The sequence below is a fragment of the Mus caroli genome, unplaced genomic scaffold, assembly GCF_978045245.1.
Source record: "Mus caroli unplaced genomic scaffold, Mus_caroli_1 scaffold_15, whole genome shotgun sequence".
In the NCBI taxonomy this organism is placed as follows: domain Eukaryota; kingdom Metazoa; phylum Chordata; class Mammalia; order Rodentia; family Muridae; genus Mus; species Mus caroli.
This window is the reverse complement of record NW_028227270.1, coordinates 74,817,871-74,845,587: the sequence shown is the minus strand read 5'-3', so window position 1 is coordinate 74,845,587 and position 27,717 is coordinate 74,817,871. Positions and strand designations below refer to the sequence as shown.

The 27,717-nt window shown below is 43.2% G+C and overlaps 1 protein-coding gene across 2 annotated transcripts; it reads left to right on the top strand.

Annotated features, from left to right (window-relative positions):
* Stmnd1 (stathmin domain containing 1) lies at window positions 1-27,339 on the top strand. Of its 2 annotated transcripts, none has more exons than XM_085830755.1 (5): window positions 1-438; window positions 12,420-12,600; window positions 16,708-16,874; window positions 25,811-25,942; window positions 26,620-27,339. In XM_085830755.1, the coding sequence occupies exons 1-5, from the start codon at window positions 352-354 to the stop codon at window positions 26,905-26,907; spliced, it is 855 nt and encodes a 284-aa protein (XP_085686881.1). In that variant the 5' UTR covers window positions 1-351; the 3' UTR covers window positions 26,908-27,339. The 2 variants fall into 2 exon arrangements, with proteins under 2 accessions (XP_085686881.1, XP_085686882.1); XM_085830756.1 differs by having other exon boundaries at window positions 3-438; window positions 16,708-16,862.
* The last annotated feature ends 378 nt before the right edge of the window (window positions 27,340-27,717 follow it).

Below are 27,717 nucleotides of genomic sequence, written 5' to 3'. Positions count from 1 at the left end.
CTGGACCAGATAAGGGATATGGGGGCGTGCCCCGCGGCGCAGGGCAAAGAAAAATCAGCGTCCAGTCCAGCAGGTTGCTTAGACTCAGCCCTTCCCTCCCCTCCCTCCTAGAAGAGAATTGGATGGCTTCTCAGATCTTTAGTTTTTCCCTTGCAAAAGTCACATCCTCCCTCACTCAGGTCCCTGGTCTGTGTGACTGTGACGCCTGTTTATTATGGCAACAGTTTCCAGCAACTGCCCAGATGCTAAGCCTGGAGGTATGGGAGGAGGGCGTGCTGGGCCCTGACTGGGGAACAAAGACTCCAGGACAAGATAGAAGCTCCAGGGGGCACAGCCTAGAGAGGAGGAGCAATGGGCTGTGGACCTTCCCAGCAAAAGGAGGACCAGAGCCAGAGCCGCATACCCTCTCCCAGGAAGGGCTGGGAAGAGGGATCCAAGGTAACAGACAATCACAGACCTTGTGGGAGCACACGCCTGGACTACACAGTGAACACTGGAGCTGCGTGCATAGCAAGACACTGTCAGAGAGAGCAGAGGGGAGGACACAAGAAGAGAAAAGAGAGGACAGGGTGGGGAGGGAGAGGGGAGGACAGGGTGGGGAGGGAGAGGGGAGGACAGGGTGGGGAGGGAGAGGGGAGGACAGGGGAGGGGAGGGGAGGGGAGGACAGGGGAGGGGAGGGGAGGACAGGGGAGGGGAGGGGAGGACAGGGGAGGACAGGGGAGGACAGGGGAGGACAGGGGAGGACAGGGGAGGGCAGGGGAGGGCAGGGGAGGGCAGGGGAGGGCAGGGGAGGACAGGGGAGGGCAGGGGAGGACAGGGGAGGGGAGGGGAGGGCAGGGGAGGACAGGGGAGGGGAGGGGAGGGGAGGGGAGGGGAGGAGAGGAGAGGGGAGGGGAGGAGAGGAGAGGAGAGGAGAGGAGAGGAGAGGAGAGGAGAGGAGAGGAGAGGAGAGGAGAGGAGAGGAGAGGAGAGGAGAGGAGAGGAGAGGAGAGGAGAGGAGAGGAGAGGAGAGGAGAGGAGAGGAGAGGAGAGGAGAGGAGAGGAGAGGAGAGGAGAGGAGAGGAGAGGAGAGGAGAGGAGAGGAGAGGAGAGGAGAGGGAGACTGAGATTTCCCACACTTCCACACTTAGGAAGCTCTGAAGTGATCTGGAGCCAGTGGGCAGTTTACCGCCATCTTAGTAGGTGTGTTAGCCCTCTTAGTAGGTATGTTAGCCCTCTTAGTAGGTATGTTACTGAGGATGTGAACTAAGAGAGACTGCCAGAATAAACCAAGAGTTTATTCTGCCACTATTGGTTGGTGTCTCTAAATCAAGAAAGTGTGCATGCCTCTGTATATCTGCAGACACATGCATGAGGTCACAGCCCCAGCAGATGCAGGTTCATCTGGAGAGGTAGTGGTTTCTGCCATCAGCCTAATGTCTCATGGGAAAGCAGGAGTTCCCGAGTGGGGCCAGCTAGTGTTGGTCCTGGAACAGCCCACCCTCTGTATTTCTTTATAGCACACAGAGCTCTGTTAACCATCGAGCTACATCGTCTGGGTTGTTCAGTTTTGGGGGACAAAGCTAGAGGGAATCTGGCTTTTAAGATTCCCCTTCCAATTCACTGTGCCTCAGTTTGTATCATTTACCTGGAGATATTGGGGGAAGTTCCCACAGGGCAGTGGGGGTCAGAGGCTGGCCTGTTTATCATCCTTCCCTGACTCTACAATAAGGGTTAGGCCCCGACAGACCTAATAAATTAGGTTTGGCCATTTATACTCCATCAGCCCATTAAAAAAATAGTGCAAAGTAGGAAATTTTTAATTTTTTTCAATGCGGCCACATTGGAAGAAGAACAAAAACAAAGATTCAGAGACTTCCCAAGTCTGTCTTTGGGGTTCTGATGTGACCTGTAGGTCTGAACTGAGGAAGAGCTGGCTTAGTGGTATTTATACCAAGCCTGAAGTCTCAAGTTCAATGCCCTGGTGCCACATGGTAGATGGTGCCCTGGCTCCTTAAAACTATTTCCTGAGCTCCATAAACATACGCACACATATACGAATGTAATTAAAATGATTTAGGGCAAGAAGCACTGATAATGAATCAGTACTGATCCTGGGATAGTCTTGCCTATCACCGACACCATCATGGTCTCAGCTCCAGACTCTCTCTGTCAGACCTGTGTGGGAGAGCCAAAGCCTGCCTCTGACACAGACTCAGCTGTTCTCTCTCCTAGCCTGAGACTGGGGGAGAAATTCCAACTTCTGGGGGAACCCTTGTCTCACTAGTCAAATAGCTAGAGGAAAGGGGACAAGGGTCTCTTTAGAATTCGTTCTCTTCTGTCAGGGAAGTTGTAGTGTCACCTATAGAATGGGCATCTCACTGGTATCAAGGCCTCAACTCATGGGGGTGACCTAAGGAGAGGTCCACCACATACTCCATCAAAATTGCACTTTCGAAGAGTGAAGGAGAGCCTGCAGCCCCCTTTCTCAGGCTGGGGGAAGCAGCTCGCAGCCACTCAGGGCCACCGTTTCCATAAGCCATTCTTCGGGCTGCTGTGTGAAAGGCATCCACTGTCTTCTCATGGTGTGAGCATGCTCAGGGACTAGTGATGGTACCCCACATGGGTGTGGCACATCTGAGCCCCTGGAGTGGATGTAAAAAGCAAGCCTGAAGGATGGGGCTTGTGGCTCAGTGGGAAGAGTGCTGGCCTAGCATGTAAAAACCCTGGCTTTCATCCCAACAATGCAGAACTCAGGTGTGCTAGTGTACACCTGTGATCCCAGTGCTCAGGAAGCAGGGGGGTCGTGAATTCAAGGTCGTCCTCAGCTACACAGTGAGTTCAAGGCAAACCTGGGACACATGAGACTCTATCTTTAGGTAGATGGATAGATAGCCAGCCAGCCTACTGGGGTGTGCTACAGGGCTCCATGGCTCAGTCCCTCATGCTCTGAGAGAAGCCTGTGCTCAGATGCCACCCACACAAATGCTGTGTTCTGCTTTCTGTTCCTAACAGTGATTGTCTGAGTTTAATTAAGGCATCAATACTTTTTTTTATGTAGCCAAGGATGACTTTGGGCTCAGGGTCTTTTGTTCTTCTTGTCATAACCTAACTGCTCCACCAACACACTGCCTCCTGTCTTCTCAAGAAATTTCTCCCCATCATGGACTAACCCTCTATCCTCGCTTGCTAATGTCGTGTTCTCTATACTACCCCTCCTCTCCACAGACTCTTGCTCTTACAGGCCAAATGACCTACAGTGCTTGCTTCCAGGCCTGCCCATACCTCCCTGCCTTTCCCATGCTGTTCCCTGGCCCTTGGAAGGTCATTCCTAGACCTGTTTCTCAGCAGGACTGATGAGGGTTCAATCCATCCCTCAGCACAGAGCTCCACCCCAGCTGGTGACCCAGAGCTATCCTCTGCTTTGAAGGCCCTTCTCTTCCACAGGCTCATTAGCTCTCTGGGCACCTCAGTTATTGTTGCCTTGATTCCACATTTCCCCCTCTCTTTCCCCCCCCCCAAAAAAATACATTTATGAAATTTAGATTACTATGCTAAGACTCCTTATCTATCCAATTAATTTCTCAGGTAGGATTATACATAGGAAATCTTTTCTGATTCATATTTCTTTTATAGCTACTTTGATTTTCTCAACCATATAATTATCACTAAATATGGTTTTATTCTATAGACCAGATGTCAGGGCCACAAGTCACATCCTTCCAAGTATTAACCATACTAGTCAGAAAGATTAGTGTATTTGTCAAGCCACCACAGTTCTTTATGTTTGTCCAGTTTTCTTTCTGTTGCTGTGACAAATAACATAACCAAAAGTAACTTGGGAGGGGGATTTATTTGGCTCACACTTCCAGATCACAGAGACTTAAGGGGCACTTAAAGCAGAAACCATGGATAAGGCTACTTGCTGTCTCATTCATGGGCTCAGGACATCTACCTAGGGAATGGCCTCACAGTAGACTGGGACCTCCTGCATTGACTAACAATCAAGACAGTGTCCCACAGACATGCTTATAAACCAATCCTTTAACTTCTAAGTGTCCATTGCCTTACCCATAAAATGACAGAAATGGTAATATTTATCTTTGTCGAGTTCTTATGAGAACTGAGTGAATTTAAACTCACATAAAGTGCTCACACCCATATCTCACACAGAATAGCAGCAGAAAATAAGTTAGGGCAATATTTTTATTATCCTGATATAAAATCTTTACCAGTCTTAGCTTAGTTGTCCATGCTTACCCTTGAGCTGACCCTGACACCTTCTCCAGCTTCTCCTTCCCTCATGCCTGTTTTAAGCAAACCTTCACTGGGTACTTTCTTTTCCACCCCAAGGAATCATTGTAGCCTGTTCCACCCTGTCAGGTTTCCCCTTCTCCCTGTAAAGGTAACACACCCCATCTTTTAGACAATTCCTTGTCACTCCTCCCTTTGCTGCTTCTGGCCACCTGCTCCTGGCCACCATGCTGGCGAGGTTGTTTGCCCTTCTCCTGTTGGACTGAGGAGAGAGCTTACATTGTTCATTTATTGTATCCTCTCACCGTGAGCTGTCCCTCCAGACAGAAACGGTCTTTGTCATTTTATCTATAGCACACTGATTCAGACAAACCAACCACAAACCGATAACTTGTGATCCCATGCTTTCCCCTCCTCCCGCTCCCTAGATTCCCTACCTTGTTTTTGTCTTCTGGCAGCTTAATGGGAGTAATGATGGTGGCCGGGAGGAAGCTCAGCACTAAAATCACTGGAAAACAGACTCACTTGACTCCGGAATACATCTTCTCTTCCCGTGCACTTGACTTTGCAAATCTGAACTGGGGAGGGTAGGATTATTATTAATTAAATACTCAGTGACCATTACTATAGCAGTGCCTCCATGACATTCCCTCAAGTTTAGGAGTTGAGTGATGTCAAATAAAAAATAAATAAATAAATGAAACACTGAGATGAACGTGTTTGCTTATATGAAGCATTTACATTTCTTAATCATTCTTTACTTTGGACTATATTCTGAATTAAAACCCTTGGGTTGCCTATGGATTCCAGCTCACATTTACCTTTGTCTCAGTAGGTGTGATGGCATTGCAGAAAAAATAATGCATCATAACAGGAAAAGCATGAGCAGATTTTCTCAGTAGGAGAAATGTTCTTTTTTTTTTTCTATATGAGTAACTCAACATTACTGGTCTAAGATTAAGAGAGAGAGAGAGAGATTAGAACTTAATGAGTGATCACGGAGGATCCTTCATAGGTTTTCCCTAACATCTGATAATAGGCTTGCTTTTTGACCATTAAAAGGACTAACTTACCATCTTAAAGTGGTATGTATGCATGTGTATGTGCAGGCATGTCTGTTTGGGTACACATGTGTGTGATGGGGGTGGGGGGTGTGCACCTGTGCATTTGTGGAAGCCAGAGGTCAATGTTGGGTACCTTCCTCTGTTGCTCACTACAATATTTGAATTGCATTTTGTATATTGTGTGTATACACCAGTGGAGGTCGCTGAACAACCTGTGGAAGTCTGTTCTTTTCTTCCATCAGGTGGGTCCCAGGGATCGAGCTCTGGTCCGTGGGCTTGGCAGCAAGTGCTTTTCCCAACTGAGCCTTCTCATTGACCTGTGCCTTATTTTGTAAGAGAGCGCCTCTCACTGATCCTGGCGCTCATTCATCGGCTAGATTGGCTAACCATAAGCCCCTAAAGGCTCCCTGTCTCTGTCTTCCAGCACTGGGAATACAGGCACACGCCGCACTCGGATTTGCATGTGGGTGTGCTGGAGATCCAGACTCACATCCTCATGTTTGTAAACCAAGAGTTTTGCCTGCTGAGCCATTTCTCGGCCCTCTTTAAATCTTGTTAAATAGTCAATCCTGAGTGGGTTTTGAGGGGTTGCTATCTTGTAATTAAATTACTGGAAGTAAATTAGCAAAAATTCTAGTTCTGAAGAACAAAGTCTTCCCATAGGTCCACAAGCAAATGTATTTATACATGCTTCTGCTTGTGAAGTGATTGAAGATTTCAGCTCAGGGAGTATCAACAAGTAATTCCTGCCAAGCTGTTTGGAAAATATGTTTCCCAGAAGAAGCTACAGAAGTACATACGGTACTTACACTAGTCAAACACACACACACACACACACACACACATACACACACACACACTCACCATAAAAATCAACAGACACCTGTCTATAGTGAAACGGCTGTCTTTTTTTAACTGATGTTTTATTTCAGAATGCTGGTAACTCTCTCACACAGCTGTCAGCTTGGGGCAAGCTGTTTTTAATGCTAAGTTTTTCATGCTAAACTTGACAAAGGTGTTATCTCCAAGGCATTGAAATATACAAGGTATAGAAACACATTGACCATATACTTTGACAACTTCATCTTGAGAAAAAAAAAAAAAAACCTTCCATCCTCCTTCTGTAACAACACCCAGTACCCTTTCTTATGTAATGTTGATAGGTCAATAAATATGTAAAACATACTAGCGTGACAATATAAACCTTGCACACATAGGCAGATCTGAGCACTGCTGGCCACATCCCCAGTGAGATTCAATTATTTGTCAGTCATGCTGGTGTCTCTCACTTACAGCTACCTCAGTCTAGATCATGAAGTGGGGCCGACATTCCTAAAACGTGTTACAAACTGACATTGGCATTTGAAAGGTGTTCTTAGTTTTCCAAAGGGAAAAACCTTACATCTCTTTCTAGAAACTGAAGGCTGCTATATGTTAAAGGATGCTAAAAGATCGTGTTCTGTCTGTCCCACATTAAGTTTTATCCACTGCCAGGACTCACAAAAGCGCCTGTCTGTAAACACAAATGGTTAGAGATCCTTGCTGGGGTTCCTATCACAAACCAAGCAACTCTGCTGACAAGGAAACATTTGTAAGGTCATTTGAATCTATTCCAAGCAGAATGTGGGGAAGAAAGCCAGCTCTCCCGGTTTATTCACACTCAAATTTTCTCTCAGTTCCTAAGTGGTGTCTTGTCACAATTTTAGTGTGGCTGTCATTAAGCCTCTTATAATTTTCAATATCTCTACTTAGAAATGCTAAATGACAAAATCATTCTTTACAGGACCCATTGTACTTTGATGGTTTAAAAAAAAAAAAAGAACATGAGTTGAAAAATGCAATGAACTTGTGAAAATATCCCTCTTACTATTACTGACTTTAACCATCTGAAAACTAGGGAAAGAACCCACAATAGGGTTTATAGATCTTTAAGCTCAACAGGAACTATGACCCCCTGAGAGGAAAGCATGGCAGAGTGTTTCTGTCAGCTCTGTCAGCTGGACACATCCTAGAACTACCTGAAGGCTCTACGCCATCCTTAATTGAGGGATTTCCCTATCAGATTGGCCTCTGGGCATGTCTGTAGAGGGATTGTCTTGATTGCTAATTGATGTAGACTTAGGGGACCCCAACCCCCTGTGGGTGGCACCATCCCTAGGCAAGTGGTCCTAGACTGTATTGGAAAGCTATCCAAGCCTGTGCCTTATAGCAAGCCAGAAAGTGATTCATGGCCAACATTACTCCATAGTTTCTGCTTTTAGTTCCTGTCTTGAGTTCCTGCCCTGACTTCCTCCACTGATGAACTGGAAGTGGAAACAAGATCCTTTCTTCACCTACATTGCTTTTTTGCTGTTGTTGTTCAGGATGGTTTTGTCACAACAAGAAAGAAACTAGAGAAATCTCTGTCTCTGTCTCTGTCTCTCTCTCTCTCTCTCTTGCTAGACATATCAAATAACATGTGTGTACATGCCATATATTATATGTGGTACAAGTATGTTGTATGTATAGGTTCTCATGTTGGTTACTTTTATGTCGACTTGATGCAAGCTACAGTCAGCTGAAAAGAGGGAACCCTGGTTGAGAAATGCCTCTGTGAGTCTGGATTATAGGCAAGCTTGTAGGACATTTTCTTAACTAGTGGTTGATGGAGGATATCCCAGCCGATTGTAGGTCAGGCCATCCCTGGACTGGTGGTCCTGGGTTCTATAAGAAAGCAGGCTAAGCAAGCCACGAGGAACAAGCCAGTAAGCAGCATTCCTCCATGGCCACTGCATCAGCTCCTGACTCCAGGATCCTAACTTTTTGGAGTTCTTGTCCTGACTTTCTTTAACGATGAACAGTGATATGGGAGTGTAAGCTAAACAAACTCATTCTTCCCAGAGTTGCTTTGGTCATAGTGTTTCATCACAGCAATAGTAGCCCCAACTAAGACAGCACTTCTCAGGAGTCTGTTTTCTCATTATTGGTGATGATGCCTATGATGGTGAACAGGTAGAAGAAAAACACACTATATGTTTATTCCTTTGCTATGAGTCTATGAAAAGTTTCACAGGGACCTGCGTCTTGTATTAGTGGCTTGCAGGCTATATAAGCAATGGAGCAGGGACTTACAGTGCTTATGGAGAACCCTCTAGAAATATATAGAGTATTGAAAGTTCAGGTAGGCTTTCAGGTAGAATTTATACATCTGGGAACTGTAACAAAATCAGCTAACAAATTTGTATATGAACAAGTCTAATTATAGTCTGGTTTATAATACCAGAAAATTAGAAGTCCCAGGGATGGGCTAAATAAATTATGGTGCAGTTCCATGGTCAACTATATAATAACTAACACCACTGTCCATAAACAACTACTTTTGCCATTAAATAGAATGAAGCCAAACTGGCTAAATGTCTCTAATAGACTGTCAGTGTGGGGAAAAATGTATCACACAAATATGTGACTTCACAAAGAATCTGATCCAGTTTATTTTTAGTAACAGTTTAATTGTAGTGTAATTCATGTACTATACAGTTCATCCTTAAAATAAGCAGGTGACAGCCATTTGTGTCATCTATTTTCAGCACATCCTTCCCCAAAGAAAGGACTACATATGAGCTGCTGATTCTCTTCCCCCCACCGCCCGCCCCTCCCCCCCCACCGCCCCGCTCCCACATCCCTTTGCCTTACACAGACTCTGAGCCTACCTACCGAGACTGAGTCTACTTGGGCTGAGCATGAACAGTCTTTGTGACTGGATCCTCTCATTTAAGAAAGTTTTTAAATGTCAATGTTATGATGTATGTCAGTATTGAATCTCCTGTTATTGTTAAATAATATTTTCGCATGATTATGATACATTTCCTTTCCCTAACCATCAGCTGATAGACATTTGAGTTGAGTTGTTTCCACTTTTTGAACATTATGAATAGTAATTATAGGCACCACGCACAAATTTCTACCTGAACGCTATTTTCGTTTTGCTAGGGCATAAACTAGGGAGTGGAGTTACTTTCTTTCTCTCTTTCTTTCTTTCTTTCTTTCTTTCTTTCTTTCTTTCTTTCTTTCTTTCTTTTTTTAAATATATGGCTGTACATTTTAATATTTGTGTATGAGAAAGAACATATAGTTGTCTTTAGTAAATATACATATACTTATTTCACAAGCATATTTGGATGAAAGAGTGGAGTTACTTTCAATTACTCCATAATTAACTTTCTGCAGGAACCTTTAATTTTTATTTTATAGTTCCTCAAGAACCGAATGATTCTGAATTCCTTTTCATTGGCTTTTTAGACAGTTCTAATGTATCTTTTTAAAGTCTTCTATGAGCAAATATGCTTAGGGGACGATAATACCAACATGTTGATACTGCTTCTGTCCAGGGGATGGTATTTACCATCTTCTACTGAGTCTCTGTATCAGTCAGGATTCTCCCAGAGGAACAGACCCAGAAGGATGAATGGATGAATGAGTAGATGGGTAGATTTGTATGTCAAAGGAATGCTTACAGGAGACTGGTCAGCCATACCCAAACTCTACAGGATGGGACAGGAATATGCAGGCTAGGGGTGAAACAGCAGTCCATAGCCATACTTTCTCCTCCCTCCGGCTGACCTCAGGTCTACTCCAGAAGCCTTCCAACTGATTAGAAGAGACCCACCCAGACAGTCTAAAGAGTCTCTTCTACTTTAAGTCAATGTGTTGTAGGTGCAATTATATCTACAAAATCCCTTCTCCACAATATCCCTTTTTACATAGTTTGGCTGGAAAACTAGCTACTATAGCCTATCTCAGTGGATACAGACTTCACTACCATGATTCTCTTCCATATTACTTGGCTATTTTAATGGGTTTTTATTACATGCTAATCAACAAAACCTGCATTTTAAAAAAGGTTCATTTTTTTTTTATACAGCAGTATCTCTAGTTTCATACCTGATTTGGTGTCTGTGAACTTGTTCATTTGGTGTCCACAGTAGGGCTCAAAATGGTGGCTTTGGGCCCTACTATGCAACCCCTTCATATGGGTTAGGCTAAGACTTGCGTCAAACCCTTAGCTGTGAGCCCCCATAAAAATTCTAAAAGCTGTGAGTATAGCTCAATGGTAGTACATTTGCTTACAGCCGACATACAAGGCTCCAAATTTGATCTTTAGCAATGATTAAAAAATATAAGAGAAAATTATAAAGTTATATACTTCTAAATTACAGTCACACAGATCAAACATTTCTGTTCCAAAAAGAGGAGTGGGAAAGAAGGCCAAACCTGACTGGAACTCAGCAGGGCAAACAGTAAACTCTCTTTTTACATTGAGCATCAGACACATGAGGTGGCAAGATGTGGACCTCAAAGGCTTGGAGAACCCTAGCCCCACAGCCTTGGTAGCCAAAGCCCATACTCCTATCCCCAGCTGGCTGTGATCACTGGCAGAAATTTCCTCAGTACATGTTCCTTGTTTTCCGTGACATCACAGGATCTCTGTTGCAGCTTAGGTTTCACCTTTGCAGCTTCTTGTTATTCCCTTTCAGGGGCACAAATGCAAGCATATTAGCCATGCCATGCGCTTGCTTGGCTCCTCAGGCTTTCCTTAGTGAATTTGGTGGAAGCCTCCAGCATCCCAGAACTCTTGTCTTCTAGATGTCTTACAAACTAGTGTCATGTGAACGCTGTCAAGGACTGTTCCTAGGGGTAAATTTCCTCTGAAGCCTCTATATACATGGATGGCTAAACACAGAAAAATGCCTTCTGGGTAGCCCTGTATAGGCAGATTCTCCAGAGCTCTCATCTCAAAATCAAGTCTTTCATATGAGTTACAATGAGCCACTGATGGATGCCATGAGGCCAACTCCTGAAGTTTCTTCTAGGTACTTTTCCTGTTATCTCAAAGCCAAGTACTTGGTGATAATTTCCTTACCAACTATAAACATAGTCCTTTCTGTCTATATGGCTAGGTTTTATATATATATATATATATATATATATATATATATATATATTCCTTTTGCTCTGATTTTTGCTACCAAGTTTCACTGTAAATTAGGTTAAAAGAAGCCAGCAATCTCCATGCCACAGTGCAAATATATTTTTCCTAAGAATGTACTCTAGCAAATTAGTCTATCTGTCAACTTGAAATTTAGTTTAACACAAAATCCTCAGGACATGGGTAAAATGTAGTACTTTGCCAGAATTTAAATTTATGGCCCCTTGTCCAGTCCTCACTAGAGTTCTTATTTCCATTTGAAACCTCACAAGGACATTTTTACAATCAGCATTTCTATCGATAATCTGGACTTCTGTGGTCCATTCACAATTCCCTACTGAACTCCGCTTACATTATTCTAGGGTTTTTCCAACCTGTATCTCCAAACTTTCCTAAATTCCTTCCATAATCCAGGTCCATACAGTTCTGAATCACACAATCAGGAGTAGTTCCACTAATGGGATTCGTAGTATCAATAATTTCCCATGGTAGGAAGTTTTCTGTTACTATGACAAATGTTTAAGATAAACAATGTAAGTGGAGTTTATCTTTGCTAGAAGTTTCAGAGATGTCCATCCATGGGTACTTGGTTCCATTGCTGTGAAGCAAGGCATAAGAGCAAAGAGCTTGATCGAGAAAAGTTGCTCATCTTATTGCAAATTGGAAGTAGAGAGAGCGAAGAGCAAGGGTCTGAAGACAAGAGTACATTCCTTGGTGTCTTATTTTCTTTAACCATGTACCACACCCTAAGCCTATTCAACTATGATTCATCATGGAGTCATTCTACTGAGCAAATTATCATTCTTGTGATTTAGTCACTTCTCAACAGGGCTATCAGCTGGGGACCAAGCCTACAATATATGAACCTTTAAGGGCATTTTATATTCAAACTATAACCCCATCTCTCTGCCTGTCTCTTATAAGAACAAATGTGATTGCATCTAGGGTTCCCGTGAAAAATTCCAATAGGTTTACCATCTTGGGAACATTACTTAATCACATCTGGTAGCTCACTTTCCTGTGTACCATAACATCCACAGGCTGTGATTACTAGAGAGTACTGCAGACACTAATTGGTAAATTCTCACAAAGCAGTCCTATATTGTTCTTTTTTCTAAGAAATCTTGACTCTCACCAAGTTGTTCTCTTTTCACAGGCTGATGTCAGAGTAACTTCTTCCAAAGAAAATTGCAGTCCCCAAACTGAAGCTGCATGGCCCAAGGACACCATAGACAACGCCAAAAGTCTGGACCAACAAGCACAGATAGGAAGCTTGCCTGGGACTATTCCAGAAAATTCTCCAACTCCTAGCAAAACAAACAGGAGAATAAATTCAGGTAACCTCTGCCTCTGTACTTGTTGCTATCCCCCAGACATCTGCTAGACCTCTGAATATATAATGCAAGTATCTGACAGCCCAGTGATCACCTCTTTTTTGGGTCATAGTGTACTTTCTATGGCAAGGTTCTTATCTCCAAGACATTAGAATTTAGTCTTAGGCCTTTATCATGGGCTTAAACTGCTAGCCATTAATCTTGTGGATGAAGTAATTAAAGCCATCTTTAAAAAAAAATAAGAACACTTGTTGAGAATTGAAAACACATTTTAGGAGTAGAAATCACAGGGCTTAAGGGAATGTAAACCCCACAATGTTGTCATCTTTTTAAGGGAAATGTTTACATTTGTAAAAATAAATAAAACCTTCATTAAACTGTCCCCCCTACCTCTCCCCATCTACAACATCAGAGAATAAACATTAAAAACATAAAAGAAGCAATTATGATCTAGTGTGCTATTTAAAAGCTATTCGTGGCCCTTCTGAGGCAATGCTGTGGTTTCCCCTCCTTTGAGCTCCTTCTTGCTGTTGACTGATGACATCTTATTTATAGTTGGTCAGTCTTTGGAACTAAATGAACAGCAAAGATCTGGAGAGAATGAATATTGTTTTAGTTTAGAGGGAAAACATTTATTCCACATTCCCATTCCTCTGATTACACATTAGGATCAGAAAATAGCCAGGATTGGAGCCAGAGTCATGGCTTAGTGGTTACTAGCACTTATGGCTGGTACATAGGACCTGGGCTTGGTTTCCAGCACCCATGTCAGGTAGCTCACAACCACTGGCAAATCCAGTTCTAGGAGATCTAACTGATAGAATAATGCTTGCATTATATGGGGATACATATCCGGGTAGAGGTGTATATGTGTGTTTAGAGGCCTAAGGTTGACATCAAGTATCTTGTTCAGTTGATGCCTGCATAATATAGAGGCAGAATGTCTTGAGAAAGCCAGCACTTACTGCTTTAACTAGGTAGCTAGCTCTGGGGATTCCCTGTCTCTGCTTCCTGCATGCTGGGATTCCAGGTAGAATCTCACATCCACCCAGCTTTTCTTCAGATTCTTGGGATACAAACTCTCCAGTCCTTATGCTTGCAAGTGCTTCTCTTACCAAGGCTCTTTTCTATCTTTTAAGACCTTGATATATTCAGGCCTTTTGTCTCCTACTCTGTTCCTCCATTTGGGTGTTTTTATTAGGTCTCAATTGTAAACTAACTAGATTAAGAAAGACGTAAGACAAGCCTGAGACGGACATGTCTCAGCTGTGTCTGTGAGGATGCTTCCAGAGTGAATGAACAAGGAAAGAAGACCCACAGTGGATGTGGATGGCCTTGCCCCATGAGCTCGGGTCCTAGACTGGATTAAAAAGGAAAAGGGAAGGAAATGATGAGAGCACAGTCTTTGCTTCTTAGTCAGTGTTATAGACCAAGCTGCTCTCAGTGTCATGCCTTCATCTCCATGAAGACTGTACTTCTCCCAACCGTGAATCAAAATAAAACCTTCCTTTCTCCCTTAAGTTGCTTTTTGTCAGCTATTTGATCACAGCAGTGAGAGAAGTCATGAACATACTTCCTAATAAAACAGAAGCACAGGGTTATTTCTAACCCCCACCCTACCTAGTATGCTCCAATGTTCCAAAACACAGAAGAATGAATTGAAATGATTGGCATTTCCTAAGAACTTCTGTCTAGGGTATTTACTCTACTTAATAAGACAAATAGTTTAATAGACTCACAAGACATTGGGATGAAATGGTTCCATTCATTTCCTTATGTTAGTGATGCTTTTTGGAAACATCTGGGCGAGAGATGCAATACCTGTGGTCCAACTACTCCTAGATCATGTTTAGGAAAGAGACTAGTGAGGTTGAGACCTTGGTGTTGAAATTGAATTCAGTCTTAGTTACCACTCTAACTAGTCTCATCCCCTTGAGCAATTAACTTCTCTCATATCAGTGTACTTACTGGTAAAATAGGGATTATAGATCTTCTCTCACAGATTGGTACTTGAACTGGGTACTATACAGATAATAAAGCAATTAACATAGTTAAGGTGAGTAAACACTCAGGAAACAGTAGTCATTACTATGGTAACCCTTCCTAACAAGCCCACCTTTTAACCATAATGAAACAAATAAAATCATTCTGAATCCATGGAGGTGTTTACTTATGACCTGTGCATTGCATTGTCCCTTATGTTACCAAGTTCTGCTTACGGGTTTGAGTGCTTTCTATAAGAACATGCAAGCACTTTGCAGTAAGAATGGGCTCTATTTCACATACCTATGAGGCTGAAGAGTCAGCACTGGAAAGTACTGCGCTGACTGGCCCTTTACTGAGGCCATGTGATAGTCAGTCAGAGCCCTCTCTGGTGACAGGTGGATTAGTGATCTGAAATGAGAAACAGCTGGTCAGCATGTGTAGCCATCTCTGCATATGTTTTTTAAACCACAAAAACTCATGAACGTTGTCTTTGTAACCACGGAGGTTAGGAACAGCTGTGAATGCCTCCATCCACTGACAGTAGGCTTTTTGAAGAGAGCTTACTGTGGATGGCTCTGCACAGTGTCATTTTTGACTTGAGAAGCAAGGCCATCTTTGGGACAACAAGCAGGCACCCTTTATTTTATGATGTGGTGGCGTGGAGGTGACTGATTCTTCACATGTATGACTTGCAATGAAGAGGCCTCTCTTAAGAAGGCAGTTTATAAATCCTCAACTATGACTGGCTCCAGGGCTCATCTTTAAAGTCATTAATAAGATCTGAGCTGATAGGGCTCTAGCTCCAACTCTGGTCTGATTCAAGGACTCTATCAGAAAAGGCATGCTTTCTCTCTGTAGATTTAGCGGATGGTGAAACTGTATACCAGGGCTGTAGACCCAAACAGCCCTTGGCAACCTCATGCTGTTTACCTTTTGTATACAAAGCCTAGAAACCAAACAGCAGCTCATAAGAGTCACCAGAAGAATGTCTCGAGCCTTAGCTGGAGTTGAGCCTTGTAATTAGTGGAGCAGATCAGTGACATCCATCCAGAGTATATGAACGTTGTTACAACAAAAAGGCTGTACATAGCAGCCCGGAGGCAAGACTTGATTGCGGTCACGTGCGACTGGCTCAATAAAGAATAGATTATGCTGATTCTTTTCCTCTATAAAGGCAACAGCAACTTGAGCTTCAAAAAAAAAAAATCGCAGAGCTTTATAATGGAAACCAGATACTAGGGCTGGAGATGGCCATTGCTAACCTGAGTTCAATACTTGGAATGCCCATGGTGGAAGGAGAAAATCAACTCCCTCAAAACACACACACACTCACACATACATGCACTCACACATACACACTCACACACACTCACATATACTCACACATACACACATGCACTCATACATACACACACATTCACACACACATATACAGACACACATACATACAGACACACACATACACATAACAGATAGATAGACAGACAGACAATAGATATGGGATGGATGGATGGATGGATAGATAGATAAATAGATAGATATGGGATGGATGGTTAGATAGATGGTAAAAGTGTTGAAAAGAAACCTAGATATTTAGAGAAAACTATTGAGACATGATTTTTACCCAGTGACTTGTTAAGGCATGCACTTAGCATTTTTAAGTTCTTTACTTTGTGCGTGTGTGTGTGTCTGTGTGTGTGTCTGTGTGTGCATGTGTGTGAGGATGGTGCATGTGTGCGCTGTGTATGCTAGAGCGTGTGCGAGAGAACATGCCTGTGAGCACAGAGCTAGGAGTTGATGTCCAAGTATCCTGATCTATCACTTCTCACCTTGTTCCCTGGAGATAGGGTCTCTTGCTGGATCTAGAACTAGTGTGACAGCCAGCAAGCCCCAGGGATCCTTTTGTCCCAATCCCCTGTTTCCCTGCAAAGTGCTGGAGTTGTAGGTATGATGACTATGCCAGACATTTTACATGGGTGCTGAGGATTTGAACTCTGGTCCTCATGATTTTGCAACAAGCCCTCTTACCCACAGAGCACTCTCTCTCTCTCCAGTCCCCATTTGGCGTTGAAGTGATAAACTCTTTATTCTTACATTTCTCTTTCTTTATGCTTTTCCTTTTAGAAGACCCAGTGGCCAACGGATTGACCAACAAACCCCAACTCCCGGAGAGTTGGGAGCGGCCAAAGTCATCAGACATCCTGGAAGAGCTAATTGTCCAAGGAATCATACAGAGCCGGAGCAAAGTATTTAGAAATGGAGAGTCCTATGATGTCATGGCAAGTAATCCTGTAATTAACATTTGCTTATACCTAAAATTAGCAGCGAAATGTGGTTAATCACAACTCATTATTTCCAGTATACAGGACCTACAGTATAAATGATAGCATTTATCTAAGCCAGATTTGTCCTCCATAAATTCCATTATTGCTCTGCACACTGTGATTCTCAGTGGATTCAGAATCTCCCTGATCATTCATGATTAATGAGGCCAATAAAACATTCTTCAGGCTTTACTAAATTTGGACATAATAAGTCCCAGTAAATAACGAGCTCTCATACTATCAGCAATTTTTATTAAGTGTTGCCTTGTAGAATATAAAGCTAAACTGCCGTTTATCCAAAAGGAAAAACAAAACAAAATACCAAAGCTCCAGCAGACGTGCCTACATGGGAACAGGTGTGACCACGAGGAAACAAGATTCTGGAAATTGTCACCCTGCTACTTCTCTTCGCTGATTCATCTTGTTTTGTCTTTGTTTGACATTAACATGAAAAATATTTTTCTTCTGATTTTAACTGATTTAACTGAACATCTCCAGCTCTAAATTTTTATTTAAGTGAATGTGTGTGTCTGTGTATATGTGTATTCATTCATGTGGGAGATGCAGTGTGTGTGTGTGTCTGTGTGTGTGTATTCATTCATTTGGGGAATATAGTGTGTGTATGTGTGTGTATTCATTCATGAGGGGGAGATGCAGTGTGTGTGTCTGTGTGTATTAATTCATGTGGGGAATGCAGTGTGTGTGTGTCTCTGTGTGTGTGTGTGTTTGTGTATTCATTCATGTAGGGAATGCAGTGTATGTGTATATTCATTCATGTAGGGGCTGCAGTATATGTATGTGTGTGTGTGTGTGTGTGTGTGTGTGTGTGTGTGTATGTGTGTGTGCACTGCATATATTTGGAGATCAGAGAAGAACCTCAGCCCTGGGATGGTTTCCACCTATTATTTGAGATAAGGTCTCTAACATAGAACTTTACCAAGTAGGCTGGCCCACCTGTTTCCAGGGCTCCACCTGTTTCTTCATCTCATCATTGTGATCACAGATGTGTCTCACTGTGTCGGGGACACACACACACACACACTTTTTTATAGTGATTTGGAGGATCAAAAAGATCACAGATCAAAGAATGATAAATAAAATGTGACAACTCAACCAAGAAAAGTAACAGCAGGACAACTTCTGGAACCTTCTTGTTTCTTCATGGTTTCCTAGGCTGAGTCATGTCTACAGCCCTAAAGTTTTTAGTGAGTTCAATATAAAACTCTGAAGAGAAGTAAATAATTTGGTTGTTTGTTCTTTTGTTTTTAAGTCCAGGCTCACAGCTATCACTTGACTCAGGCAGAAGAGAGGTTAGAACGGTGGCTCTAAACCTTCCTAATGCTGCGATCTAACACAGGTCTCCTTTTTTTTCTCTTAAAAATGATACCTGCAAGGTCATTGGCTGCTGTTTTTCTGGCTGAGTCAGAAAGCAGCCACGTGAACTTTTCTTCCCCACTTAAGGAAGGATTTCTCTAAGAAAACAGGTCTTTGAGTGTGGTGCGTACCTAATCCAGGGTTGGGAGGGACATCCCCTCCTGTGGGCGAGGGGACCCATTCATTCTTAACGGCTGGAAAGTGAGGCAGCTGATTGCATTGCATCGACAATCAAAAAACAAAGCATGCTAAATACTCACATTCAGCTCACCTGCTCTTTTTCTTACAGTTTAGGATCCCAGCCCAGGGAATGGTGCCACCCACAGTTCTTTCCATCTCCAACAACCTAAGAAAGATGTATTAGAATGGGCTAGGATGTGGCGGTATGCTCTGGTTGGGTATGTTCATTAAGTGAACCAAAGGTGGCTTTGGTTGCTGGACTTCAATACTTTGATAGCCGGACTTGGTAGTTAGCCTCAGAAGGAGGAAGTAGCCAAATAAGGAAATAGACTTTGGGAATGTAATCTCATGGTTTTTAGCAAGGCAGAAGGAATTGGGGAGAAGTATAGGGCCTGCCAGAGCCATGGTCACCATGCTTGAGCTAGTCAGAGTCCCATCAGGGACTTTGTAGCATCATAGTCTGTACCTGGAACCACAAGCCCAAACAAACTTCCTTCCTGAAGTTTCTCTTATCAGGGTGTATCAGAGCAAGGAAAAAGTAGAATGGCATTCGACATTTCTATAATATTTTGAGATCCAGTACAGTTTGGAAGATGATAAATATCTGATTGTATTTGAATCTACTAGAAAAACAGCTCTGTAATGAAGGGGAGAGGCTATTTTTCCAACTATGGTGAGTCTCTGGGGAACAAAAAAAGAAACCATGTCAAAAGATGGGAGAGCAATTCCAGTGGAGGGAGACATACGGAAACACTCCGTTGCTTAGCAATGGCTCCTTAGGGGAAATACAGTAACTCCTTGATGCTAACACTGGGGGGAATACAATCACAGCTTAGGTTAGCGAGCCAGTCACCAGAGGCGAATGAGTTCTGACTTCTATCTAACAAGAGAATGCATGGGTTGGTTAGGAAGAAATTCATCTATTTATGAAAATGATGGGCTTGACTTTTGATATCATTAAGTGAACTAGACGTAAATTCTGTTGCAATATAGGACAGGGCAGGGTAGGGTATGGTAGGGCGGGGTAGAATAGGATGCTCTCAAAAGTACTTTATGTGACAGTTCACAAGTACACCACAATTTTTTCCTCTATGGTATTCAACCTTCCTGTCCCAGTATAAGCCAGGCTTATAATAGGCCAGAGCAGCAACACACACACAGCCCTGTTTGTTTTATAACCCAGGGTCCTGGTTTTTAACCTGACATCAGAGTTAGAAAGATTTTAAAACCCTGGGACCCAGATCCCACCTTGGACCAGTGCCTGAGCATAGGACATGGCTTTCATGCTTTCAGAATCTTCTAGAGGACTCTATGGGCAGCCCAACCTGAGAAGCACCACTCTGGCCATAAGCCTGCACGTGAAGCAGTGTTCATCACCGGTGGGAATGGCCAGAGCATTTGTAATTGTGGACCACAACTGTTTTTTGTAAAAGAGAATTCCTGAAAATACATTATCAAGAAAGTAAAGATTGAGATCGCCACCCTCACCCTCCCAGAAAAATCTCAGAGGTGAAGAGGAGGAGATGTGAGTGCTGTGGCCAGAGATGAAGCCTCATCCCGCTTATATAAGCTTGAGTATGTGACACAGCACATGCCTTGGATAGTTGGTGGGAAGTTGGGGACTAAAATAAAAAGATCACAGTTAAAATAGAACAATGGACGGGGAGTCGTATAAAGTCTGAGAAGTTACACTGTTCATTCTTGAAAGAAGAGGGTATTTTTAGAAAGCTTCATAATTGACTAAGAATCGAACCAAAGAACCAAGGGAAATACAGAGGAAATAATTTTTAAATGGACACATTTATCATGAGGTGATGAATCCAGTCGAATGCTCAAATGGTGCTTCCTCCCTGCTCTGGGGGAATTTCAGCTTTGTTGGGTTATGTTCTCTGAGGCAGAATCTTGCTGTACAGCCTAACCTCTCTCAAACCTGCCATCCTCCTGGGTCAGATGACCATGTGCTAGGATTACAGGTGTGTGCCACCATGCCTAGCAGGGAGAAAATGAATACATGACACGGGCAGCTAGGATAAGTGTGAGAATGCTTGAAAAAATAAGAGGTATGGTGTCGGGCAACTGGCATTCACAAACACAGGGGAACTCCCTCCGGACATATGTCTGCCCTCTCCTGGCCTCTTCACATCCTTCACTGCATTTTCCCTTGAAGTATAAAAGAATAAAGGATGCTGGAAGTGAGGCGCCTTCATTACACTAATCTAGGAGCATCTTACGTCAGTCTCTCCCCACTTGTCCATGGAATACCTGTGCCCACCACAGCACCTTCTCCCCTTTACCTATTTCCCCCTATTTTATCATTTATGAGGTCCTCTCTGGATAAACAGTTTTCAAGCATGTTTGTACTTTGAACTGGGGTCCCCAGAGAAGGCCACATCCGTTTGTGTTGAGGATCTGGTCTTGAAGAATTGGTGAGCTCCAGGTTCAGTGACAGCCCCTGTGTGTCAGCTAGTTTTATGCCAACTTGACACAAGCTAAAGTCATCTGAGGGGAGGGAGCTTCAATGAAGACAATGCCTCCGTAATGCTAGGCTCTCAGCAATCCAGTAGGGTACTTTCTCAGTTAGCGATTGATGGAGGAAGGCCCAACTCATTGTGCATGGCGCTGTCCTGGGGGAGGGGGGGTCCTGGGTTCTATAAGAAAGCAAGCTGAACACGACATGAGAGAAGCAAGACAGTCCTCTGCATTGGGAACCTCCAGGTCCCTGCCCTGCTTGAGTTCCTGTCCTGACTTCCTTCAGTGATGAACCCTGCTGTGGAACTGTAATGAAAAATAAACCCTTACCTCCCCAGTAGCCTTTAGTTGTGGTGTTTCATCACAACAATAATGATCCTAACTAACATACCCTGTCTCAATAAATAAAACTGAAAACGATAGAAGAAGGCACTCAGCATCCACCTCTGGCATCTACATGTACACATACACACGCATACCTGCACACAAATGTGTGCACACACACAAGCTCATATACACACACCTGGGAGAGGGAGCCAGTAAGAAGCTGACTACCAGCTCAGAGAAGGAAGCTCCCAGGTATTTTAAAGCATTATAATGCGTCTTGAAGTGACTTCATTGTAAGCACACACAGGTTGTATGTGACCGGGTCAACGTGTATGGTGGTAGATAACAACCTTTGCATTGATACATGCCTGGCTTTCATGTGTTCACAGGTGTTACTGCTTTCAGGTGGCTTTGACCTCAAACTCATGCCCCTGCATCTCTTAGCATACCCTGGCTGCTTTTCACAAACTCCCTGAATTATTTACTAATTCCTCCTGTCTGGTCAAAGTTTATTGTCATCTCTGTTTCTGGACTGGGACACCTTCGCTGTAGTTAAGGACTTTCCATGGCAGCAGAGTCTCTAGTATTGTGTGTTGAGCCTCCTGGAGAGGTATGGAGGAAGCTGGTTGAGATAGGACTCAAATATGCCAGTGATCACAGCTAGCAATCTCCCTCACCAAGGGCTTGGAGGCCAAAGAACAGGCTGCAGGAAGCTTTGGCCTCTTCAGTGCAGGAGACTCCCTTAGGAAACATAACCAAGGTGGGTTCATTTGTAGGTGAAGAGCTAATTAGGAAAGCCCTAAGGAACATGAAGTGGATGTAAGGCAGACATGCATGGGTATCTTGGCCAAAAATGTGATTCATCTCTTAGCACCTAATGTCGTGCTCAGGGTTGTCAGTCTTCTGACACTATTCCCAGTGAACACAATTTAACTGATAGCTTCTCTAGACTTCAAGGTATTTGAGATTTTGAGTCTAGATATCTCTGTGCATATGTGAACACCATTAAGACCTGTAAGCAGCATGGTTTCAAAGATTCTGCCTATCCCAACTTCATTTGTAAAGAATACAAATCTGTTTATAGGGCTCTTTTTATTTTGTTTTCTTTGTCTTGAAGCAAGGTTTTGTGTCACCGAGGCTGGCCTTGAACTCACTATTTAGCCAAGGATGATCTCACTGCTTCTACCTTCTGAGAGCTGGGATCACAGCCATGTACCACCACGCCTGATTTCTACAGCACTTGGAGAGTAAACCAAGATCTTCATTCACACTAGGCAAGCACTCTACAAAGTGAGCTACCCCTAAAGCCCAATTGCTATGGAGGTGGTTTTAGCATAACATATCAACATCAAGAAAGGACAAGGGCCCTCAGAGGTACAGTCCATGTCTCAAAGGGAAGCAGAGAGTGAAACCAAAGGCATCATTTTGGGGTGGTCACGGGAAGCATCTTCCCCTATCAGAGAACCCAAACTGCTCTCCAGATCTTTTATTGGCACACAATTTCTGTCAAGATTCAGACTGTTTTGAGATGTCTGGCTTTCCATTCCCTCATTGGCTCTTGGGTTTCCATTTTCTTTCAGTCTTCTGAGAGCGAACATTCCTAATACGGGTTTTGTGTGAATTTCAAAGTACCTCTAGTTTGAGCCTCCATTAGCAGGTATGTCCCTCTTTCCAGCAAGTGGCATTTGCCAGCAGGAAGCTTAAGAACCAGATGTCATAAGAATGACATAAAATGAGGGCCAAGGGGAACTTGCTTTACTAAATAGTTCAGTTTTCGTGGACTGAAAAACCTCATACTACATAAAATCATCCCAATGGCTGTAAAGAACCGTGAGTTCAGTGAGAGTTTTCCTTCTTAAAGACTTTCTGAGATGAGGCTGGAAAGTTGGCTTCTTGGTTTAAAGCACTGACTGCTCATCCAGAGGTCCTGGGTTCAATTCTGAGCACAGTGATTCATAGACATTTGTAACTCTAATTCCCAGAGACTCAGTGCCCTTTCTAATCTCTTTGGGTACTACATGCACACTGTACCTACATGCAGGCAAAACACCCATCATAAAATGAAAAAGACTAAAGACTTCCTAAGGATCCTAGGTCTTAAAAATGGAAACGTAGCAATCCTCTGCCCTGTCATGATTGTGTATGCTTCAGCACTTCCTGTTCTGGTTTGTCATCTGCTCCTGGCGCCCTTCTGGTCTGCACACATCATTGTGATAATTCTGGTGGCAACTACGATGTTGCCCCTGAAAGTAGGCACCGGCCTCACTGAGATGTAGTCGCCTTTACGAAGTGGGAATTACACTTTCTCCTCTCTTGAATACAAGTAAGAAGAAAACGTGATCCTGTGAGAGGCTGTTAGTCTGTGTTGCTGATGAGGACATCAAATTTACAGAGTGTGTTAACCACTCATGGAAAGTCACTTTTGGGATCCAAAGACAAGCCTGAGTCCCATCATTGGCCTTTCTCTACTGTGTCAAATGGTCTCTCTTTGTCTGCCTGATCTATTTTCCTTATTCTGATGAGTCAGTCTTTAGGAAATTCTAATAAATATTAATAGTTCAGATGTCTTTAAAGAAAAATCTCTATTGAGATGATCCAGAACAATAGATTGGTTCATTTTATAGTGAAGACTTGGAGTTCATTAAAAACTTACCCCCCCCACACACACACTCATAATAAATCTATATACACTGACCTAGAAAGATGTCTGTATTAAATGAAGAAAGCAAACATGGGCAGTGTATATTTAGATCTTATTTAGTATTGCAGATGCCATGCATATATATGTCTGCCTGTATATTCCTGCATATGCCTGCATATGTGCCTTTTACTGCCTGCTCATTGCTGGGGTTACAGTGCATGCCATCTTGTCCCGCTTTCCTTATTTGGATTGTGGGAGGTGGGGTCAAACTTTGGTCCTCATAATTATGAAGCACGTAACATTACTGACTGGACCATCTCTCTAGCCTTTGCAAAGCTTTTGGTAGATAGATGGATTCAGAATAGATACCCACTTACCTTTCAGATTTATATATATATATATATTTATACACACACACACACACACACACACACACACACACACACGGAATGCGTTACAGAGTATCCAGAAAGACACAGCACACTCTTTAAAAGGAGGAGCTGTGGAAAGGAGGAGAGGTGGCTTAGCAGGGAAAACAATCTCTGAGGGCCTGAGTCTGACTCCACGGAACCCACATAAAGCTGGATGTGGTCATTCATGTCTATATAATCCCAGCTCTCCGACAGCTAAATAGAAAGTGGAGACAGGTGGGTCCCATGAATGTCTAGGGCCAGCAATCCTGCATAAACAGTAGCAATTAAGTGTTCTTCTCTGAAGCACAGTGGGGGGCAAGGGCAGCCATCTGAGGCTAACCTCAGACCTTCATCTATGTACCACAGGATATGCATACCTGCACACACACACACACACACACACACACACACACACACACACACACGGGGAGTGGAGAAATGGAGCGAGGGAGAGATTTAAAAACCAGGTTCCTATTGGAGGGTCGGGTTGCGGTGATTGAGGAGAGGATTAGGAGGGTGTTCGTGTATTATTTTTAAATTTCCTTTTGTAAATGCATGCTACATTTGCCATATATTTGGAGAACGATGCAAGTTAAAACTTTGTAGTCCTTCATTATAATTTTACTTTTCATAACTAGATAAGTAACTAGAAAGTCACTATCACTGTCCTGAACTGCTGAGTAGTCTTTCATCTAAAATGGGAATTTTTTTATACTGTTGTCAAATACCAATAGCAGAGCCTAGCAAAGCGTTGTTGCTCAATAACAGCTAATGACCTTTCTTCAGCATAAGATCAAAAAGTAATAAAAGCTAATCTCTAGCCAAGTGAAAATAATTTGTAACACATGGAATATTATGAAATCAATTGCTGTTACTGATGATTATAGATTAATCAATCAAACAATCTGAATTCCTTACGCTGAGCTAGGCTTTCACACACCCCCACCTCCATATTTTTTTTTTTGTTTAGTTTTCAGCCTTGAAATCTCTGTCATGAGTCCTCTGCCATCTGGTGCCACGGAGCACATTCTTGGCCTTTGTCCTAATAACCTGGTGTTTTGAAGGCATGGAATGCATTTTACCATTGACACTTCTGTGGTTGGGCCAAGATTTCTGTGTCTCAGCAGGTAAAAGTTCAGATGCCTAAGGTAATGAAAAGGGAAAGAGGACAACCCCATAACGTTGTCCTCTGATGTCTAGCCACATGTAGAGACATATTCATGCCCTTGTAGACACACACACACACACACACACACACACACACACACACACGTGCGCGCACACACATTAGTATTTCTAATAATAATTCTGATCTTAACAGATTTCAAGTTTTTGTTGCATTTATCTGCCAGCTGAAAGGTTTTGTTTTTTGTTTTTGTTTTGTTTTTTGTTTGTTTGTTTGAAATATGCATTTTAAACTGTTTCTCGCTCCTGTTCCTCTCCTGGGCCAAGGCAGTAGTAAGTCACATCTCCACTAAAAACGAAATGTCTTCCTCCAGGTGGACACTACTGAAAAGCCACTGAGAAAGCCACCAGCCAGACTGAAAAAGCTTAAGGTGAAAAAGGAAGTGAAGGATTTCACAATCCAAGACATAGAAGAAAAGATGCAGGCGGCAGAGGAGCGCCGAAAGGTACGAGTGGTGGTTGCTGAGTCTGAGGAGCCGCCTGCCAGCTCGAATGAGCATGCGCCAGACCTGGTCTATCAGCAGCCTGCGACAGAACGCATACGCAGATTCTCTGCATTTCAATGACCTGTGTATTTCTTGCACAGGACACAATGCTTTTTGTTTCCTACCCCCTCTCAAAAATTACTTTTGAGTTATGTGGAAATGACGCAGCACCATGAACTCCGATGAAAATTGTTGTTTCGTCTATACGGCCTAAATAAATACTGTTCATTATTCTGAATTAAGTCAACTTTGGGGGAATTTACCATTGGGGTTAGAGGAAAGAGGACAACCAGGGCAGGGGTGGGTACTGAGCTAAGAGTGGGTTCTGAAGATGGCCAGATCAGCTCCTGCAGTTGTGAGCACCTGAACCCACAACTGGAAGCCCACCGTCCCTCAGGAATATAGCTTTAGTCTCGTGTCCTTCCCATCTGCCTCCCTACTTGGTAGCCCTGGGAACAAGGACTAGACTACAAAGTCTATAAGGGTAAGCCCGATGTTTGTCTCTTTCGACATGGGTTCCCTAGAAACTGTCTGTTCCAAGGCTGAGTAAGCAAAAGTGATCGGGACAAGCAATATGCACAGACCGCGTAGAAAATAGTCACCAGGGTTCTTTTTCATTCTTTAATATTACTTTTCAGACAAAAAAGGAGGAAATAAGAAAAAGGCTACGGAGTGACCGGCTTCTGCCCACAGCTAACCCTTCAGACGAAGCTGAACCACCGGGCAGGGTGGAGGTTCCATTTACAAAAGGCTTTCCAGCTGTGAACACCCCTGCTTTGGAGAAGCCTTATGTGCAGGAAGGAGAGCCACTGAAGAGGAAGAAGAGCGAAAGTGATGTGGCCCAGATGAACCGGAACTACTCCTGTACAGGTTTGGAGCTTGTGGAGTCAGACATGTATTACAACCAAGAGGACAACATATTCTGATAATGCCATTTTTAAAAATATGTTTCACAAAATGGTCCATGCTCTCCCGTAGTGACAGTCTTAATGTGTCTTATAGTCTTAAAAATGACTGTCTCTACTTGTAAAGATTCCTGCCCTGGGTTTAGGGATGGTTTTGTGAGCATCCCGGGATGGATTTTAGTTGAGTGGATTAAAGGCTCTACTTACCAAAAAGGGATAGCTTCACAATGGCTCCAGCACTAGTTAGAGATCTTAGATTCAAAGTCCATGCCAGTTTACCTAAATTATGTTTGTGCCAAAAGAAATTCTGCCTTTTCGTTTCTGACCTTGGCTGTGCCTGCAGATGAGTCCTTTATGACAAACTGCATAGATGTATATTACATGTTTTAATATTCTGTGTGTATCTTGTTTTAATTCTCTGTTGTTAAAGAATAAAGCAGTGCCTTGAAGTTGGTTTAATTGTAGTTTTATCTATACCATTTAAGTAACCTGAACCTAGTGGTGAAAGTAATGTCAAGTCTGAGGGATGGAGATGGCGCCCTATGGGAGAGCACTATCCCTCGTGGGAGCTGCCCTGGGTCACCCTTTCCATGAAAAACAAAGGAAAACAAAGTAACATAGAGTTGTCTAAAGTATCATTCATTCTTCATGGTGAAGGAGAAAAACTCTGATTTGGGGAAGAGTAGGAGGAGCTAAGGAGGCTGAGGGTCAACCCCGAGCTTCCTCTCTTCCCAGCATGCTCTCTGAGCTCAGGAGCCTGCACTCATCTTACTGGAATTATTTCTTGGGTCTCCCCTCCCTTAACCACCTACATCCAGTCAAGAACCCGGT